A 20,347-nucleotide genomic window follows, 5' to 3' on the forward strand; every position below is an offset into this window, starting at 1 on the left:
CACCTACCAAGCTTAATTTCAGCTCTTCAGAAACGTACGTGCGACATGCAACAGTGACCGGGAACGCACATAAACAAAGCTACTTATTTGAATAAAATGAATAACTCATCAACAGACTTACAAACAGCTTATCAAGGAGATCCGTTCATCTGAATCAGGTGTGTTGGAGAGGGAAGACAGATAAATCACGCAGGGCACCAGGTTGTAAAGGGTCGGACCGAGAAATACCGGTACAGACACCAAGGATGACTGATGGCCATGAGGTAAAGTCTGTTATTCTCACAGCTATAACATGAAAACTATTTTTGATAATTTTTCTGATTCTGTTTTTGTTTGTTCTGTTTTTAAAACTCTTGGACGGATGTGTCAGACTGGAAGTAAAAGATAGAATAAGTGGACGGGTATTCAGCAGACAACAGTCTCATCACAGCTAACGAACTGTTGCAGGTGACAGCTGTCTGCAGAGTCTCTGTATGGATCACACTCGCAGATGCACACATGCCTCTTACTACAGTTTACACACTTCCACCATCTCACACACACTCATCCCTGACAGTTGTGCTCTGTATTAGTGTGTGATGGGAGTCACCTCTCTGCTGCGCTGACAAGGAGGACTTTCACTCTGCGTACTTCACACAGGCCTGTGAACTATCCTCTCAGCTCTCCATCAGCCTGACTGACAGCTGGGCAATGTTTGGGATCCTCAATGTATCCGAGAGTGCAATTTGTCAGATAAACAACCTCTCAGAACCAGACAGTGACCGGCTTGTCAGGAGAAGGAGGCAGAAACACAACGAATTGGAGAAAGTGAAGGCAGTAGATAGGTCACTGGTGTTATCTCCTGTCAGTGCATCCTTTTACTAATCAGGCCATTAGTGAGACAGATAAGAAGAGTTTTGCTTCTCAGCTGTCTCTGGGTGAGTGTTTTCACCTTTTCAACTGCATACGAGAACGGAAAGTAATAGAAAAAGAAATACTATCTGGTAACTGCTTTGTAAAAGTTAGCCTTCAGGGGAAGCAGGACATCCTGCAGAGTAACGGGCTGTGTATTAAGAGGAGGGGCTCTTCCGTAAGAATGACCTTGTGTTTGTGGCTGCATAACGACTGAGAACGGCCTGCCTGGTGACTCTTATCATTCCTGTCTGCCAGAGACGAGAACACTTGTGGCCTTTGGGGATGGCTGTCTGAATTCTCCAGAGTCCACTGTCGGCTGAGACTCTGCAGGTCAGAGGTCACACCAGTCACTGGCTGTAAATGCTCTGAAGTTGGAGAGCGTTGTAGAAGTGCTACCTTGTGTCTGTTTTAGTCTGAGTGAAAAGCTAAAACTGAGCTTGTAACCAAGGCTGTACATTAGCAATGTCCACTGCAGGATCATTCGATATCTTGGCATATTGTGTGATAAAATAAATATCTAATCAGCCAATCACATGGCAGAAACTTCATACATTTAGTCATGTAGACGTGAAGAAGATGGCTTTCTGAAGTTCAAACTGAGCATCAGGATGAAGAAGAAAGGAGATTTAGGTGACTATGAACATACCATGTTGTTGGTGAGTATTTACTGGGATTTTCACACAATACCATCTCCAGTGTTTATAGAGAAGATCTAGAGAATAGAAAAAATCCAGCAAGCAGCAGTTGTCTGGACCAGAATGGTTGATGTCAGAGGAGAATGGACAGACTGGTTGAAGATGATAGAAAGACAACAGGAAGTCAGATAAGCACTGGTTCCAACCAAGACATGTAGAACATCATCTCTGACCACAGGTGTGTTAGGACACGGGACCCTGAAAACCTGCTTGGGACTGGATTGAGTAGCCCAGTCCTGGAAGGTGTCCACAGATACAGCCTAATAGACTGGGTAACCAGCTCAGAGAAAGTTTGGTGTGGATTTGCTGCTCCTCCATATTGAAAGGGATCAGCTGAGGCGGTTTAAATATCTGAGCTTAAGATGCCAACGTGTTTGCCTCCCATTGGAGGCTTCCCAGTCACACTTTACTGGGAGGAAGACTAAGGGGAGACCCAAGATCCTTTGGCGGGACAATATCTATCCCCTCTGACCTTAGACCACAGTTGGATACCCGAGGAGGAGATGTATAAAGTTGTAGAGAAAATAATGGTGTGGATTTACTTCCTGAACACACTGAATCTGCGACCTGATGGATGGATGGATGAATGAATGGATGGATGGATGAATGGATGGATGGATGGATGAATGGATGGATGGATGGATGAATGGATGGATGAATGGATGGATGGATGAATGGATGAATGTATGTATGGATGGATGAATGTATGTATGGATGGATGAATGGATGGATGGATGGATGAATGGATGGATGGATGAATGGATGGATGGATGGATGGATGGATGAATGGATGGATGGATGGATGGATGGATGGATGAATGAATGGATGGATGGATGGATGGATGGATGGATGGATGAATGGATGAATGGATGGATGGATGGATGAATGTATGGATGGATGGATGGATGAATGGATGAATGGATGGATGGATGGATGAATGTATGGATGGATGGATGAATGGATGGATGGATGAATGGATGGATGGATGGATGGATGGATGAATGTATGGATGGATGGATGAATGGATGAATGGATGGATGGATGGATGAATGGATGGATGTATGGATGGATGAATGGATGGATGGATGAATTGATGGATGGATACTGCTAGTTTGGCTCGATTCTATTGGTTAATCGATTACTGGATCCTAATGACGATGTAGACCGAAAACGTGTTACACCAGAAACTGCACATGACATTCACGTTCTGGCTTATCCAATTTCTGTGAAATTTAAATGTTTTGCTGTGTGATATGACCTCTGTGAAGCAAATAAACAATTCCACACATCTTACTAATTGTTACTAAATCCATGTTTGAAGTTTTAAATTTGTATTTACACCATCATCACACCAATTTGCTGCTCTACAAATTGATGGTATTTTACCAGCAGAGATGTGATGTATAAAGCTTTTCTTTTCTTTTAAAGCTTACAAAAAGAAACTATGGCAAAAAAGGTAGCATTTAAAAAGGGTTTTTCATGTTTTATTTCTAACATATGTTGAGGATTTGGCCCAATGAGAGATCTGAAATGTAAAAAAAAAAAAAAAAAACACCTTAAAAACACAACTTCATAAGCTCTCTGAAGACCTCAGAGCAGAAAATAACTCGGAGTTCACACAAGCCCACATACTGAGAGGGAAGTAGTAAAGTAAATGACACCCTAATTTATGGAAAATGAGCTTTTTATATGGAGATTCTGTGCTGTCCATCAATGCAACATGTGTCCTCAGTGGGCCTGTCAATCAGCCAGTTAATTAGCAAGAATCTTTTAGATCTCATTGCTGTTTTTATTCCGATTCGACTCATTGCTGTAGTGCTCATTGTGTTCTCCAAGAATGCAGCCTGATGTGTGTTTCTATCATCCGCAGCATGGCCCTAATCACAACCAGGTGCCTCCCATTCAAATTAACATATGGTTCTAACTTTCTCTATTTTGACAAATGCATACCTGGGTTGCTGACTAGTAAAACCATAAAATGAATTCTTCTTTTTTATTATTCACAACACACGAGGATGGTGGGGAGAGCAAGGTGGAGCAAAGCTGAGAGTGATTTCTCCTTGCATGCAACCCTCCGATACTGGTTTTGTGTACCTTGATATATGACTGCGATCACCGTTATTAGAAGCAGGACCTATTGTACTTGGCAGATCCAGATTTCTCTTTTTTCATGTGTTCATTATTGGTGCATTTGTGAAGAGTAATAACAGAGCAGTAAGGCTTTAGTGTGATATTTTCATGATCTGCGACTGCAGTTCTACAGATGAGCAGATCTGTTCGTGAAAAGCTAAACTTGGCAGTTTGTGTTTCTGTCATCCAAATATCTCTGAAGGGTGATGGGTTTCCATGCCAACACAGAAGTGTGTTGCAATGTGTCAAAAAGGCAAAGTCACGTTATGAGTAAAAGTTTAAAAATCTGTCTGGTTCCTGGTCAAGACAGTTGGGTCTTAAATCCAGTCCTAAATCAGGTCTTAATCCAGGACAACCATAACAAAACCTAAATCCCATTTATAATCCCAGTTCAAACAAACAAAAAAAAGCAAACAGCATGAAGAAAAATATATGGTGCCTGGTTCTGGTTCTGATGGAGGTTTTCCTTCCTGGTTCTGGTCCTGATGCAGGTTTTCCTTCCTGGTTCTGGTCCTGATGCAGGTATCCCTCCCTGGTTCTGGTCCTATTGGAAGTTTTCCTTCCTGGTTCTGGTTCTGTTGGAGGTTTTCCTCTCCACTGTCTCATCATGCAGCTCAGGATGGAGGATTAAACTAAAGCAGTGACCCAATCCATTGGTTAAAACACAATTATTATAAGTTGAACTTGTGGATCATATAATGAATTTGATTTAATTGGATAATACTTGGACAATGATGAAATGTGGCTAAATGTTGTGTATCTTAAAAAGTTACTTTAGATGACTGTTCTTAATAGTTTTTTACAAATAAAGTTGAATTGAACTGCAAAAATTCAACACTTTGGTTTCTGTTTTTCTGTTACTTCATTTCATACAGCATATCATGATATATTGTTAAATCCTGTGATGTCTACAGGCCTTTTTAGACAGTTTTGGGCTCGCTATTCACATTTTTCAGAACTCCTATCATGTCAACTTGTAAATTACAGTGGGGTGCTGTATATGTAAGTTTGCACACTTCCGCTTAACGACTTTAATTTTTATGGTTGTTTACTGATTATAGGAAAAGACAGAATATAAGTCAAAAATGCAGAAGAAAAAAACAATATGAAAGTTATAAATTGCTGTGTGTTTTATGAAGTGAAATAATTATGGATCCCCAAGCAAAACACAAGTTAGTACTTGATAGAGAAACCCTCGTTGACCAGCACAGCGATGAGTCGTTTCTTGGTCACCAGGTTTGCACACAGAGCAGGAGGGATTTTGGTCCATTCTTCTTCACAGTCTCTAAATTCTTTTGCTTTCTTGGCTCCCCTCTTGGAAACTCAAAGCTTCAGCTTCCTGAACAGGTTTTCAATCAGGTTAAGGTCTGGAGACTGACTAGTTTGCATGACCTTAATATGAGACACTCCTTTATTGTTCTGGCAGGATGTTTTGGATCATAGTCGCCTCAGAAGACCCACCCACAACACATCCTTTGTGTTCTTGTTTGTAAAGATGGTTTTCATCCAATATTGCCAGTGCATGGCTGCATTCATTGACCCCCCAGTATGGTGAAGTTGCCCAAACCATACTGTTTCCTCATCTATGCGTAACCGTGGGTACTGTGTTCTTTGGGTCACACTTGTGCTTTTTCATCCTCCAAACGCGACGGGTTAAGTTAATGCCCAATAGCCCAACAGAAGCACGTTGTCCCAAGCCTCCTTAGTCATTTAGATGTTCTATGGCCAACTGAAGGCAGGTCTGGACACTAGCCTTCTTTAGGGGGAGGACTTGGCGGGCACTGCAAGATTTCTGTCTGTTACAGCACAGTGTATTACCAACTTCTTGGTGACAGAGTTCTCAATTGCCTCTTGATCATGAACAAGCTCCTATAGTGTTGTTTTAGGCTGCTTCCTCACCTTTCTCATCTTCAGCCTCACTCCACAAAGCCAGATCTTGCAGGGAGTTCCAGACCGAGGACAGTTGATGGTCATAACAATACCAGTAGTTGTCACCTTCTCACCAAGCCTTTTGCTGATGGTTTTGTCACCCATTTCGACCTTATGCTGGTCTACGATCTTGTCCCCAATTTCCTCTGACATCTCTGTGGTCGTGTCTATGATGTTGTAGAAGTTGGAATGTATGAATCTGATTCTTGGAGCAGGCGTGCTTTATTTACATGACAAGTTAAGATCAGGAGTATTGGGAATTGGTTGACTGAGTAGAGCTGTGTGTCACATGGGCACCAGCCAACCTGTAGGAGTCAGAGTTCTTAGTGAGTTGTTGGAGACAAAATACTTATTTCACTAAAAGCTGGGGTAGGTGATGTTGGGGAGCAAGCAAGATGTGAAGGTGGCCCCTTGTCTTTATTCCACCCCCTCTGGTCTTGCTCCTTCCGTGATTCAAGGCTTTTCTTTTACCTCCACCTAAGAGGTTATGTTTTTACCGGCAAAAATCTGTTTGTGTTCAAGATAACTCAAAAAGTTATGGATGGATTTTCATTAAATTTTTTGAGAGTTGTTGGAAATGTGAAAAGGAAGAACAGATTTAATTTTGGTGGTGATCTGGATCACCGTTTGGATCCAGGAAGTTTTAAAATGCCATGGCGGAGGTTTGCGCTCTCTGAATGTTTTTCTACTTGGCAGCTTTTTCCACCAACGCTTTTCGTTTTCTCACCTGTTTAGCAGGAGAAGGCAAATAAACCGAGCCGGGTCGAGAAATCCTTCCAGCATTTTCTCAGCTATGTTTGCCTTCAAAGTTTCTTCTTCACTACTTTGTATTTTCATCCTAAGACACTGTTTATATGCAGGGTGTGGCTATCAGGTATGCGCTGCTGGAGGGGGAGGAGGGGAGCCGGGAGAAGAAACTTACGAAATACAAGAAATTATCTACTTCAATTGGGTCCAAACGTTTGGATTGGTCAGAGTTTTTACAGATTTACAGTAAACTGAGGCGTTTAACTATATTTCTTATTGTTCATGATTGCAAAATGTACAGACTACTATCAGTATGAGGAACCACCCAGAGTAAATAAAATGTCTCTGTGCAACATTACCTACCCCAGCTCTAATAAAGATTGTAACAATATATACCTTTTATATTGTGTTTTTTTTTATTGCAATTTCAACTGATATTCTGTCTATATCCATATTCAGTAAACTACCATAAAAACTAGAGTCCGTTTATTTCCACGGAAGTGGGCAAACTTACAAATTCTGCAGGAGATCAAATACTTATTTCCTCCACTGTATGTGTATCACTTTCCAGAAGCACTGACTTGATTTGTTGTTCTGGATCCGGTTCACTTGTGGCTTCTTCTTTGTATGAAATGGAGCTAATGTGTGAACTTAAACTCGGTAATGGCGCCACGCCTCAACAACACCTCTGATAACCTGACCAGCTTTCTTATACTCGCTTCACTTCCTCACCTTCATGTTTGTCTGGTTTTCTTGACCCCACATCCCTGTTCTTAACATCTTCTATTCTGTTTTCCCTCCAATTTGCTGTCATTTTGTCAAGCCTTCGGATTTCCCACCAGCATCTCTCCATCCCTTACCCCCCCTTTGTTTTCTTTTTCTTTTCTTCCTTTTATCAACCTTTGTCATTCTTTCTTCCCTTCCTCTGCTGCCTCTGTATGTCTCCCATTCCTTACTCGTTCCTTCCCTCACATTTTGTTTTTTTTCCTATCCTTCCTCTCCATTCCCTTTCAGCTTCCACCTGAGGGGGTTCCATATGGTGGTCTGCTGAAGATCTGAGACGGAACCCCCATCCTGACTCTCCCTGACCGGCTTACAACTTCACTGCCTCAGATATCCACCCAACATCCTCCTTCCTTCAACCTCATTAAATCACTTTAAGCCTCCACCGTTGTGGCGTGGACCTTGCTCGTGAAAGAGCTTTGACCTGTATTAGTGGATTTCAGGCTGAACTGTGTTCACAGACAGTGATTTCTGTAAGGTGCAGTGAGTCTATGCAGTGATTTTCAGTGGAGAATCATGTCTGGTTTTAATGCAGCCTCCAGCCTTGTCCCATGTGCACAGAGATTTCTCCTCGTTCTCTGAATCTTTTGAAATTATAGTCTTTATAAGTTGGGATCCTCAGTGTTTTCACTACTTTACATCGAGGAGCATTTTTCTGAAATTTTTCCACAATTTCTACACCCAGTTAGTCTCAGACTGGTGAAGTTCTGTCCATTTTCCCATCTGAGAGACTCTGCCTCTCTGAAATGCTCCTTTCATAGCAAGTCATGTTACTGACCTGTTGCCAACAAACTTAACTGTCTAACACTCCTCCGTTTGTTTCTGTTATGTTGCTTTTCCAGCCTTTTGTTGCTCCTCTTCAAACTTTTTACGTGTTGCTGCCATCAAATTCAACTTTAGCTAATATTCCCCATGAAATGTCAGTTTTATTCTACTTTATTTACATTTTACACACCATCCCGACTTCTTTGGGGTTGAATTTAATCCAGTTTATTGAGGTAAAATAAAAATAGAAGAAATAATGAGATTTAAGTCCAGCTCTTTGACTAAAAACAGGTAAGTCATTTTTACCGTTTAGCTTTTATGACCTCGGGTTTTGTATAGAAAGTTATAAACTAATTTATTTATCCTTTTCATTTAAGCAGATGGATTTTTAATGCTGTGAAGATTTGTAGGCCAAACGTCTTGTTCCATTAAACTTTAAAACTCAAGGTGCAGTTTCAAGCAGTGCCAATGAAAGCAATAAAAGATGACAAACGGTCTTAGGAAGCGCTGAAGATGACGCAGCGGCGTGTAAAAAATTACAGAATGGACCAAGATGTCGGCTTTATTCATATTTATGTTGAGGTGTCAGATGCTGTTAGTAAAAGGTCTGAGAGGGAAAGGGTTGTGAAAACGTTTGAAAGTCTTCCCTGAAGTCAAATGCGTCCCGTGTGAATGGACCACTTCGCTCACATGAATGTAGAACATGTGATCGATATCTGGGAATGATCCCGAGCTCCTCGCTTCCTTTCTCCCAGGCCTGGAATGCGCTCCCGTTCCTGTATCTAAGCCATGAGCCGGATCAGAGCTGTATATTGTGTTACTGTTTTCATTTCTACCGCGAGGATTTCTCCCCGTGGTAAAAATTCACTGCTTAAAGCTCTTGTATCCACAATACAACACCTGGAAAAAGAAACTCTTCATTAATCTCCGCAGCCCCTAAGAATCTGTGGTTTTAAGCACTCCTCTTTTCCAAACCACATGTGAGGCGGCACAGTGGCTGGTCGACAGAGCCTTTGTTTTAGAATAACTCCGGGTTATTTTCAGGTCATTGTGGCTGAGTGGTCTCTTAATTGAATTTCTAAGCGTTTTGTTTAATATGCCACCGTTAAAAAGCTCTAAAAATATCCCAGTGGATGCAATGACCTAATCTTTTCCGGAGTTTTGGAGAGAGAGATAATCCTACATGGTCTTTATCACTCTGACTAGCAGCTGATGAATGAATAATTACAGAGAACCACAGATTAGATCTGAAGAGCGTTAAATCGTGTAACACGGACCCAAACGGTGATATAAATGTGCAGATTTTTCTCTTTTCTGTAAGGCAGTGATGGTGGTGGATCAGACTAAACATGGTCGGTGTGTGTGGTAACCGGTGATAAAGGGCTCTCCTCTAATTGCTTGCCTTTCTGAGGACTCCGGCAAATATGAAAACGTCAAATTGAATCTTCTGAAGTAAGCCCTTTAATTCCATCTATATTACATTTGTCCTCGCTCACATCCACAGCGCATGTTAGTGACGATGATGGAAAGTTTAATCGCCGCGCAGCTGAGTTTTTGTTTCCAGCGGACAGTAGCTTTAAATCTGAAAATCCTCATAAAAATAGGAGGCATGAAAGCACAGTGCTACCCTCCACACCACCACTTCCAAAACTGCCCTAATGCGAGGATGTGAGTGAGCTCAGAAAGTGAGATGAAGCAATGTCATTCCTCCTGATTCAGAGGGGATTTCATGTTGAATAAACAGTCTGATTAATGAAATATGAGGATCAGCTGGATGGTGAGGTTTGATCCTTCATCATCAGTGTTAAGTTCATGGTGGTGTTAGTAATGTGTTCCTGTTGGTTAGAAAATAGTTGCATTTCTTCTTTTTTTTAGGAATTTTGTGACTTTTTTGAAAATGAATAACCATTACTTAATAATTTAACAGTAACTTGTGACATCAGGTTCACCCTATTGGTACCAGGTTGGACCACTTTTGTCCTCTTAAAGGTTATTATTGTTAGTGTCAGAGATCCAACAAGCTGTTGGAAACGTTCCTCAGAGATTTCCTCCATGTTGACATGAAGCATCACACAGTTGCTGCACATGATGATGAGAATCTCCCGTTCCACCACATCCCAAAGCTGCTCTGTTGGACTGAGATCTGGTGACTGTGGAGGCCGTTGGAGGACAGTGAACTCATCATCATGATGAAGAAAGCAGCTGGAGATGATGTGAGCTTTGTGACATGGTGCATCATCCTGCTGGAAGTTTCCATCAGAAGATGCTCCACTGTGCTCAGAAAGGGATGGACATGGTCAGCAGCAGGACTCAGGTAGGCTGTGCTGGTTAAACCATGTCATACTGGTACTAAGGGGACCAAAGTGGATCCTAATCCATCCATCCATCTTCTGCCGCTTATCCGGGGTCGGGTCACGGGGGCAGCAGCCTAAGCAGGGAAGCCCAGACTTCCCTCTCCCCAGCCACATTTGCCAACTCTGCGGGGGGGATCCCGAGGCGTTCCAGGCCAGCTGAGAGATATAATCCCTCCAGCCTGTCCTGGGTCTTCCCCAGGGTCTCCTCCCAGAGGGACGTGCCTCACCAGGGAGGTCCAGGAGGCATCCTGACCAGATGCTCGAGCCACCTCAACTGGTTCCTCTCGATGGGGAGGAGCAGCGGCTCTACTCTGATCTCCTCCCGGATGACCGAGCTCCTCACCCTATCTCTAAGGGAGAGCCCGGCCACCCTGCGGAGGAAACTCATTTCAGCCGCCTGTATACGAGATCTCGTTCTTTCGGCCACGACCCACAGCTCATGACCATAGGTGAGGGTAGGAACGTAGATCGACTGGTAAATCGAGAGCTTCGCCTTCTGGCTCAGCTCCTTCTTCACCACAACAGACCGGCGCAGAGCCCGCATTACTGCAGACGCCGCACCGATCCGTCTGTCGATCTCACGCTCCATCCTTCCCTCACTCGTGAACAAGACCCCGAGATATTTAAACTCCTCCACTTGAGGCAGGACCTGACTCCCGACCCGGAGAGGGCAATCCACCCTATTCCGGCTGAGGACCATGGTCTCAGATTTGGAGGTGCTGATTCTCATCCCAGCCGCTTCACACTCGGCCGCGAATCGCTCAAGTGAGAGCTGGAGATCACGACCAGATGAAGCCAACAGGACCACGTCATCCGCAAAAAGCAGGAACCCAATCCTGAGGCCACCAAGTCGGATCCCCTCAACACCTCGGCTGCGCCTAGAAATTCTGTCCATATAAGTCATGAACAGAATCGGTGATAAATAGATCCTTTTTTTCCATGATGTTTCCAGCAGATTCTGATCCTGCCATGTAGATGTGGAGCTGAACAACATACAGCACAACATGCTCAAAGTCACTTTAATCTCATTTCTTCTTCATCCTGATGCTCAGGTTGAACTTCAGCATGTTGTCTTCATCACGTCTACATGTGTTGAGTTGCTGACACGTGATTAGCTGATTAGACATCCGTATTTGCAATAAATCAACAGGTGTACCTAATAAAACAACCAGTGTGTGTGTGTGTGTGTATGTGTGTGTGTGTTTCCATGACAACGTGACCAGTTGTCATGGAAAATAAATTCATTACACTGACATTACATTAAATTAAATCATCACTGTGGAAACGGTCCTTTCAAGTCCACCATAATGTTTGGGTGAAACTGGTTCTATCCCAGTTTGTCTCCAGTATACTGTACATGTAAACATCTTCCTGAACGAGCCACATCATACGTTCTACACACTTCCCGCTAATTCCCAGTAACAACGGCTGAACCAGAGAAATGATGTGCAGCGTCCGGGAAGCAGCCGGTGTGTCATCCAGGATCACACACACACACACACACACACACACACACACACACACACACACCGTGAAGTGCTCTCAGGACTGACCTCATCGTCTTAATTACTTGTCAGTGATCGAGGACAGCAGCAGAACACACACACACACACACAGAAATCCATCTACATAAAAGCAAGCATTAGCACCTTTTACATGAGCTGAAGAGCCCGTGACTAAGAGAGCTGCCGGCCCGCCGTCTCTCCGCACCACAACAGTATTTATATTAGCTGCAGAGCCACTTTAACTGTACATTCCAGGAAGGTGAACAGCACTTGGCCCATGCAGACGAATATTTCAGAGCTTAAAACAAAAGACACAAAAACAAAATCAACAATCAGTGTCCAGTCAGAGCACTTGGCATGAGGAGCCGCGCAGCATTTTTGCAACAGAGGTAACAATGATTTATTTGTTTGTCTGAGCTCATGGAGCTCTGGTGTAGCTTTCAATAAGTTTTACTGTAGTATAACTAAATATGAAGCCAATTATAAGCTTGAGTCGGCACTAGAAACAGGCGCTGGGTTCAGCTTTTTTCTTCCGCCTTGAATATTTATTCCATGCTCTCCCATTTTTCATCACGTCACACAGAGCAGGTTTGATAAGTAATAAATCTGTTTACTGCCCGTGCAGACTGAGGTAATATTTGCCCTCAGAAATGTTCTATCCATCAACCGATCCTCGTCTCAGGGCCTGCTGCTCTCGGCTTCGCTCGGATGATGAATGAACATCTGAGTAATTTCATGGATGAATTAGGAGCTAAAAACAACAGCAGGAAAAATGCATCAGCACACATTCCACCTGTTGCCTTCTGCATAAAAACAAAAGCAGGTTTTTGTTATGTGTCGATGCTTCGGGGAGATATGGTTAGGATAGGACGCCTGGCAGGTTCACAGAAAACGCTTTTTGGTAATTAGAATAGCAAGGTAAACAGTCAGAACGTACAGTTCTTATGTCTGGAGTCATTTCTGCTGGACTACAAGTTCAGGTTTTAACCACAGCTAGAGTGGTTACACAACGCATGATTGTCTCTAATAAGGAAGCTAAGTTAATTTCCTCTGATGAAAATGGATCAGTCAGTTTCAGGGCACGACGCTACATAAACAGGAGAGCTGTGCGGAGACGTCGATCAGCATCTTTAAAAAAAAACCCGTCCAGATGAGAGTAATCTGTCCAAACTGCAGCCATCATCAAGTCACCGTAGAACACGCCCAGCTTCCAGAAAGGAAACGCTGGGACTGGAGGAAGGAAGACTTGCTGGTACTGAAGGTGTTTGAGACTCCAGAGCTGCCAAACAACCACCGCTCTGTTCGGACTGAATGAAAAGAGGTTGTAATTTTAAAGCTGCTTCTGACTGTTCCCTCTCTAATGCACGCCTGAAGCTGCAGAGACAAACTGATCAATCGATGGGATTAACAAAGAAGGCAAAGCTTCAAGAAATCCCTCTCACTCTGACAAATGTTGACACATTAAACCCAACATCAAAAGGATTGGGAGAAGCGCTGCCAATGTGGAAGTGGGCAGCAGTAACACCTCTGATGGCAAAGTTGTGTTAATGATGCCATCGTGTGGTCTGTTGCACACAGGAGACACCGTGGCATGAGGTCATCCAGCAAAACATGAAGTCACACTGCGGGTGGAAAGTGCAGCTTCTCCTGAAGCAACACAGAGGTGATGAGATGCCAGCTGCATGAACCTTCTGGCACCGATGCACCAAACCACGGACCTCCTCGGAGCTCGCGGGAAATACCACCCTGTGGGTTTTAAGGTCATCTCCACAGCAGCAAGAACACACTCACTGGTCACTTTATTAGGCACACATGTTGTTAACACAAATATCTAATGTGGTCATACAGACACGATGAAGACGATTTGCTGAAGTTCAGTCTGAGCATCAGGATGAGAAGGTTTAGGTGATGGAACATGGCATGCTGTTGGTCTAAGTGTTTACCGGGATTTTCACACACAACCATCTGTAAGGTTTACAGAAATGATTTAATATGATTTGTATAAGCTGTTCAGTGTAAAAGTGGTTTGATCACACAGATTAAAAGACTTTTTAAATGGAGGTCATTTGATTTTAGGTTTGTCTTGTTGAATAGCTGTTGTATGTTTGCAAGTGTTGGTCGCATCTGCATTTCTATGGAGGCAGGAAAGTGTCAAGATGAAATGCACAAATAAGATATTAAATCATTAAGATTAATTAAATCTGTTCATTTATTGGACCTGGAAATTAATTCCATAAATACATAGATTGAGAAATGTGTCATTAATTTAATTTAAATTAAATGATACGTACAAACGGGGCTACAATGAAATACATCTTTTTAACATTAAATATGTAAATGTTTTAATAACTAAATAAAATATTAAATAAATATATGTAGATATGTTTACATATCTAATTTATTAAATAATTAATTTGCATCTTTAATTTTTATATGATATTGTATGATGATTTTCTGCGATGGCGACCTGTCCAGGTGGACCTGCCTATCGTCCAATGATTGCTGGGATAGACTCCAGCTTCCCCGCAACCCTTAATTAAACTAATAAATTAAGAAAATGGATGGATGGTATGGTGATTTTACTTTGACTGTTTATGTTAAATTGTAAGTATTATGTTATTGTCTTGGCTGTAAACATGTGCTCATCAACATGCATCGCCCTTTTATAAACAAACAAATAAATACAAATAAAAATATTAATTATTGACTATTAACCTGGTGGGTGGGGCTAATGTTGAGAGCATTCACTGTTAAAAGTTAAAGCTGCTGCTGAAATAACTTTTATGATGCATGTTTGTCAGCTAACAGTGCTAGCTTATTATTATAGATTTAAATACTTCATTGTGGCACATTTCTTATTCCATAACTAACAAGCTGCAGTCAGAGAACATAAAGAACTTGTTGAAATATTAATTAAACATATTGAGATGTTTTATGATACAACTGTTCAGCAATGTAATGAAAAATGGCCATATCAAGATGTTTATATTATGAGCAAAGTTTTTGTGAAGTATCTTATATTATATAATATATAATATATAATATATAATATATAATATATAAATATACTGGATTGTCTGATTAGGAAGGAGATGCTATTAAAACTTTCATTATTTAATAATGCTTCATTCAACATTTATAATGGTCCATTTAATGCTGCAGTTTTCTGGCTTTTTAACGACAATATAACCCGATAACGTTGTAAATCAGTCAAGCTGTGGTAGAATGACGTATTGTACTGCCTTAATGAGCTGGTTATTAGGTCTGAACAACAATATGGTCTTACTACAATAAACGCAGAGAAGGTCAAAAAGTCAGTAAGAATTTCATCATTCATTGTGTTCATCAGTCCGTCGTCACAGTCCAGACTCCTCTCCAGTTTGTTTCTCTTGTCATTCCCGTCTAGAAGCTGACTTAAAGAACACCAGAGTGAAATGAATGGCTGCAGTCGGGGAGATTCCAGTTCTTCTGCCTCTTCAGTTACTCTCACTCTCGCTGTGCACATGACATCATGGAAAAGTTTGCAGGGTCTAGCAGCAAAGCGAGAGAAATGTTGTGTTGCTCTTACTATTTTGAGGTTCTGTGGGGATAAATCAGGCTAAAAATACAGACTTAAAACACAGGATTCCGCGGATGTTTCCACCTTCAGCCCTGTGATGCGAGCGGCATTTAAGCCAGGTTGATTTGAGGCTGTGAAGCTGAAAGCAGACATAATTTAGCATGGATTGATCATCATGTGGATTCAACTTTGTGTTTTATCTCATGCTTCCTTCTTCTATTTAATAGAATTAATTAGTTATTTTGGCTCAATTCCCTATATAAACTGTTTACAATAATAATAATAATGTTTTTATATATATATAAACATTATTATTCACAGAAAGTTGAGTGTTATTGTTTTTAGTTGGGTGCAATGAGTCCTTCTACTCAAACCTATTAAAAAAGCTGCTTTTTCATATTTAACCCATAAAAAGTTGTCATGTGCAAAGAATCAAAAGCTCTATGTCACATTAAACACTTTTTTAAAAAGAACTTTAAACAGGTACCTTGGGGTAAATGTTAGATTAATTTGAAATATAGAAATGTCTGAAAAATGACTTATGCAGAAACTGACATAAAAATAATTCAAGATGTCTTTTAACGTTACAACCTCCAGACAAATTTAAAAATAATTGTATTTTCATTCATTTTGCTTTGTTTTGTAAGAATTTTGTGCTCCATTCAACCCCACATGAACCCATCTGACCCGGTTTCACTTCAGAACATGGGACAGTAAAACTTGTAATGGAGAGCTTTCCTGGGAAGCAATGGCTAACTGCAACTATTTATTTACTTGTTTTTATTTTACTGAAGCTTTCCATCCACACTTCTTCCAGCCAAGACCTTATTGCTCAGAATCCATCTATCCATCCATCCATCTATCTATCTATCTATCTATCTATCTATCTATCTATCTATCTATCTATCTATCTATCTATCTATCTATCTATCTATCTATCTATCTATCTATCTATCTATCTATCTATCTATCCATCCATCCATCCATCCATCCATCCATCCATCCATCCATCCATCCATCCGTCTCCTTGCATCTTCATTTCAGCCTAAGCAGTGAAGTCCATCCCTGTCACTTCTCCCAGCTCATCCGGGAGATCTCAAGGTGTTTCCAAGCCAGCCGAGAGATGCAAACCATTTGTCCCAGTGTCCCTCCTCCATTGTGTGAGGAGAGAATAAGTAGAATCTTACAGAGGACTTGCTGTGAACACTTGGCAGAGAGGCATCTTACCAACACCTGAACCACTTCATTTGACTACTCTGGATGTGCAAGTTCAGCAACTCTGAGCCAATCCCGGATGGCAGAGCTTCTGCCTCCCACCTGTGGAGGAAACTCATTTTACAGCTTGTGACCATAGGTGAGGGTAGAAAGCCGTACACAAGGTTTAAAAGTGTGTTTTCGTGACTTTTTAACCATTCTTCCAGAAGCGCATTTCATCCGACATGTTGGATAAGAAGCCATGGCCTGCAGTTTCAGCTCATATTAATTCTGATTGGTTGGGTCCAGTCATGTTCTTCCACAGTAAGATGGCTAATCCTGGTGCAGGAAAAGGACTAATGAGCACCCAGTATTGGATACTTGCAGCAGGGAGTTATGTCCATAAAGCTACTGATATACGGTATTTCTTTGGCCAAAAGGTGCACTTGATTATAAGACGCAGCCTCAGTGACGTTGTCAGCGTCTATGCTGTATACAAAGGCACACTGCGTTATTGGACGCATGGTAAAACAAAGTGGTGACTTTGGTTAAATTACAGTGCATATTCAAAAATACTCGTCGTCCTTGGAGTCTCTTTGCTGGGTGTTCAGCAATGACATCCCACGCTGCCTCCCAGTCCTCGTAAAAGTGTGTTAGCCATCTCTCATCCATTGCTCCCATTAAACTCACAACTTGACTTTAAACTCGCTGTTAACGCCAACGTCCAACGGTTGGACTTCTTTTGTTAATCATCCCTGAATGATGGAAAGCTCCGAATTCATTTGCTTCACCTGATTTTTCCCAGTAGATTGAAGGCACACAGTCAATTTTTGAGAAAATGAAAGGCTTTTACGTGTGCCTTATGTTGTAGAAAATACAGTTATTAGCTATAAACCTACACAGGTAAGGACGTGACTGCTCATGCTGCATATTCTTGGTCACTGGGGGCCCCCCAACCAGTGTCCATCACTCTCCCTTTTACTATGATATTGTATACTTACAACGACCATCCACACTGTCGCTACTTCATCTTGATTCCAAGTTGATCAGCCCTCTGACTCTATAGGAGCTTTAATCCCTGCATCTAATGCAGCTGGATCATTGGATTTTGTGTTGTGAACTAAAACGAGTGCACCCAAAAGGAGGCAGGGAAAAAAAAATCAAACACAAAAGTTTAATGAATTTTCAGGAGTCTGTCAGAGAGAGGAAGTTGGTGCAGGACAAAATGGTGTAGGAAAAAAAATATTGATATATTGAAATATCGCGATATTTTATGTGACAATATTACATCAATATTCAAAAGCACCAATCTTTACTGATGAGACAGATTTTTATTTCTTCGTTCATCTTGTTCATAAAGATTAGTGTTTTTATTTATTCTGCAGTGAAATGTGGATCCTCTGTTCTTAATCAGTAAGTTGATGTCAATAACAATATATTGTCTTGCTTATAGTATCCTGATATATTGCAATACATCGTATTCTTGGCCTGTATTGTGATACATATTATATCGTCAGATTCTTGCCAATGCACACCCCTAAAAGTGCAGAGTTTTGACTTCAAATGCAGCATATTTACATATGAACTGCATAAAAAGTCCAAGCTAGCAGAGTCTTGAGAGATCAGTTTGATGTCTGGCTGAAATCAGGGAAACCTTCCCTCAAGTAGAAAACTCTACTTTTGATGAAAGACAGTAAAGTAGCCGGTACACTTCGCTGTCACCGTTTCGTGTTTGCTTGCAGCAAGTGTCTCTTCCTGGACGCTGTTTGTTGCAGTGTCATTGCACTGTATATCTTAACAAGCTGAGCCTTGAAAGCCATTTCTGACTTTCAGCCAAGCCAAATTGTTTTGGTAAAACTGCTAACAAAGAAAAGAAAGTCAAGCCAAAGTTTGTATCATTTTAACTTAGACTACCTCTGTGTTTACTGCAGACACGTGGCCATTGACAAGGCGTCATTTTTCACACTGAACCAGGAAATGGAAACAAGTGTAAAGGTAAAAACAACTATTTACATGAAAATGTGTGAAATATTTAGGCTGTGAGAACGCTACGATACGATCAACCTTCGGAAAGCTAGAAGACAAAAAGCACGACCGGGAATGAATCGATCATTCCAGATGAAGTCCTCTGGGAGGAACGTATCAAACCTCCAGCTGTGTTGTTAGAGCCTCCGTTGTGTGAGGAGGGAATAAGTAGAATCAGTTTAGCCAGGATGAGAAACTCTGCAGCACATTTAGAGGCGAGGACCCCAAACGCTCAGTGAAAAGAAAACAAATGTTATCCCAGCTCACCGTTTCTGCCCTCTGTTGCTTGTTTCCTCAGTCTGTGGTTTGTCCTTTCTGTCTGCCGTCCAGCGTCTCCACGCGCCTGTGTGGGCCTCTGTGGGAGACCGGGATGCTGTCTGTCCTCTGGACGGTTGTGGACCTCTGAGCATTTCACAGCATTCATGGCTCCTGCTTCACTCCCCGGTGGATGACATTTCTTCTTCGGGTCACCTCCCTTCACAAGAGAAAAAGACACCATGAAGGCACATGGTGTGTGCTCGCCACAGGGAGAACGCTTCGCTCCCACTGCTACTCCAGTCAGCTGTGACAGTTAAAGAGCCAAAGTTAATTGAGTTTGAACAAGCGTGAAAGACACAGCAAACATCTATTTGAATGTTTGCATGTGAGAAGTCCTCGGTGCTGGGAGCTGGAGGGAAGCCACGTTCGTGTTCCTCTGAGGAAAAAAAACGACTTCCAGGTTTCGCAGTTTCTTTCCAGAGGTCCGGCTCTGCTCAGGCAGACGGTGGACACGTGCCTGTTTGTTTACTGTTTAAAGCCCCACTTTTCCACCACATGGATGTGTTCATCCGAGGCCTCCACTGTCCTGTTCTACAGCCAACTTATCCTTTCACATGATTTACAAAGAGCAGACTGTCCTACCTCCGAAACAAATATGAAACACATCTACGCAGTGATTCAGTAGAAAGGAGATTCCCTGCCAGGTGTTGACGGGAGTAATAAGCCTCACACCGATACCTGTGCAGTCTGTTTAGACTCCACAGCACGGCCTGCTCTACAGGATGACACAAATGTACATTTCTGTTATTTCTAATATACGCTGATACATAAACCAAATACAAACAAAGTATATTTTCATTGCAAGGAATACAGCAGGTCAGGACCTGGTTAAGACTACACACTAGACCTCTGGGAATAAGCCTGATTGCATAACTTTAAATGATTTTCCTGTGTGTATCTAATTGCTCTGCTAAATGAATGTTATTTTATTGCCTTAAAACTAACCATTTATATCTATATTTGTCCTGCAGCAACAATAAGAAGTGGTGAAATCAGTGCTTGTTCGGCTTAAAGTTTTATTATCATACTTTCTGAATGAACACACAGTGTATGAAAGAAACAAAATAATAATAGAAGAATGAAAGACTAAAGGCCCAGAGAGTTTATTTCAGATAGAACAGCAACTGATGCAGACAACAGGTGGATTGTATTTGACCAACATGAACAGAAAGGTCAGGAGTTGTAAGAAGCTTGAAGCTGTTCTGGTATAAACAGGAAGTTAGATGATGTGAGCTTTGTGACATGGTGCATCATCCTGCTGGAAGTTTCCATCAGAAGATGCTCCACTGTGCTCAGAAAGGGATGGACATGATCAGCAGCAGGACTCAGGTAGGCTGTGCTGGTTAAACCATGTCATGCTGGTACTAAGGGGACCAAAGTGGGACAAGAAAACCTCCCCCCACCATCACACCAGCAGCAGCCTGAAGCCTTGATCCTGACGGCAGGAT

At 41.9% G+C, this 20,347-nt stretch overlaps 1 protein-coding gene across 1 annotated transcript in view; it reads right to left on the reverse strand.

Annotated features, from left to right (window-relative positions):
• myocd (myocardin) overlaps positions 1-19,005 on the reverse strand; it is a gene marked incomplete at both ends in the record, with an annotated part of 77,518 nt that extends 58,513 nt beyond the window's left edge. Inside the window, one exon of the mRNA XM_079260968.1 lies at positions 18,849-19,005. Within this exon, the coding sequence (XP_079117094.1) occupies positions 18,849-19,005 (157 nt within the window). The remainder of the gene's footprint in view (positions 1-18,848) is intronic.
• Between the last annotated feature and the right edge of the window lie 1,342 nt (positions 19,006-20,347).

The sequence above is a fragment of the Telmatherina bonti genome (assembly GCF_933228915.1).
Source record: "Telmatherina bonti genome assembly, chromosome: 21".
Taxonomy (NCBI): Eukaryota; Metazoa; Chordata; class Actinopteri; order Atheriniformes; family Telmatherinidae; genus Telmatherina; species Telmatherina bonti.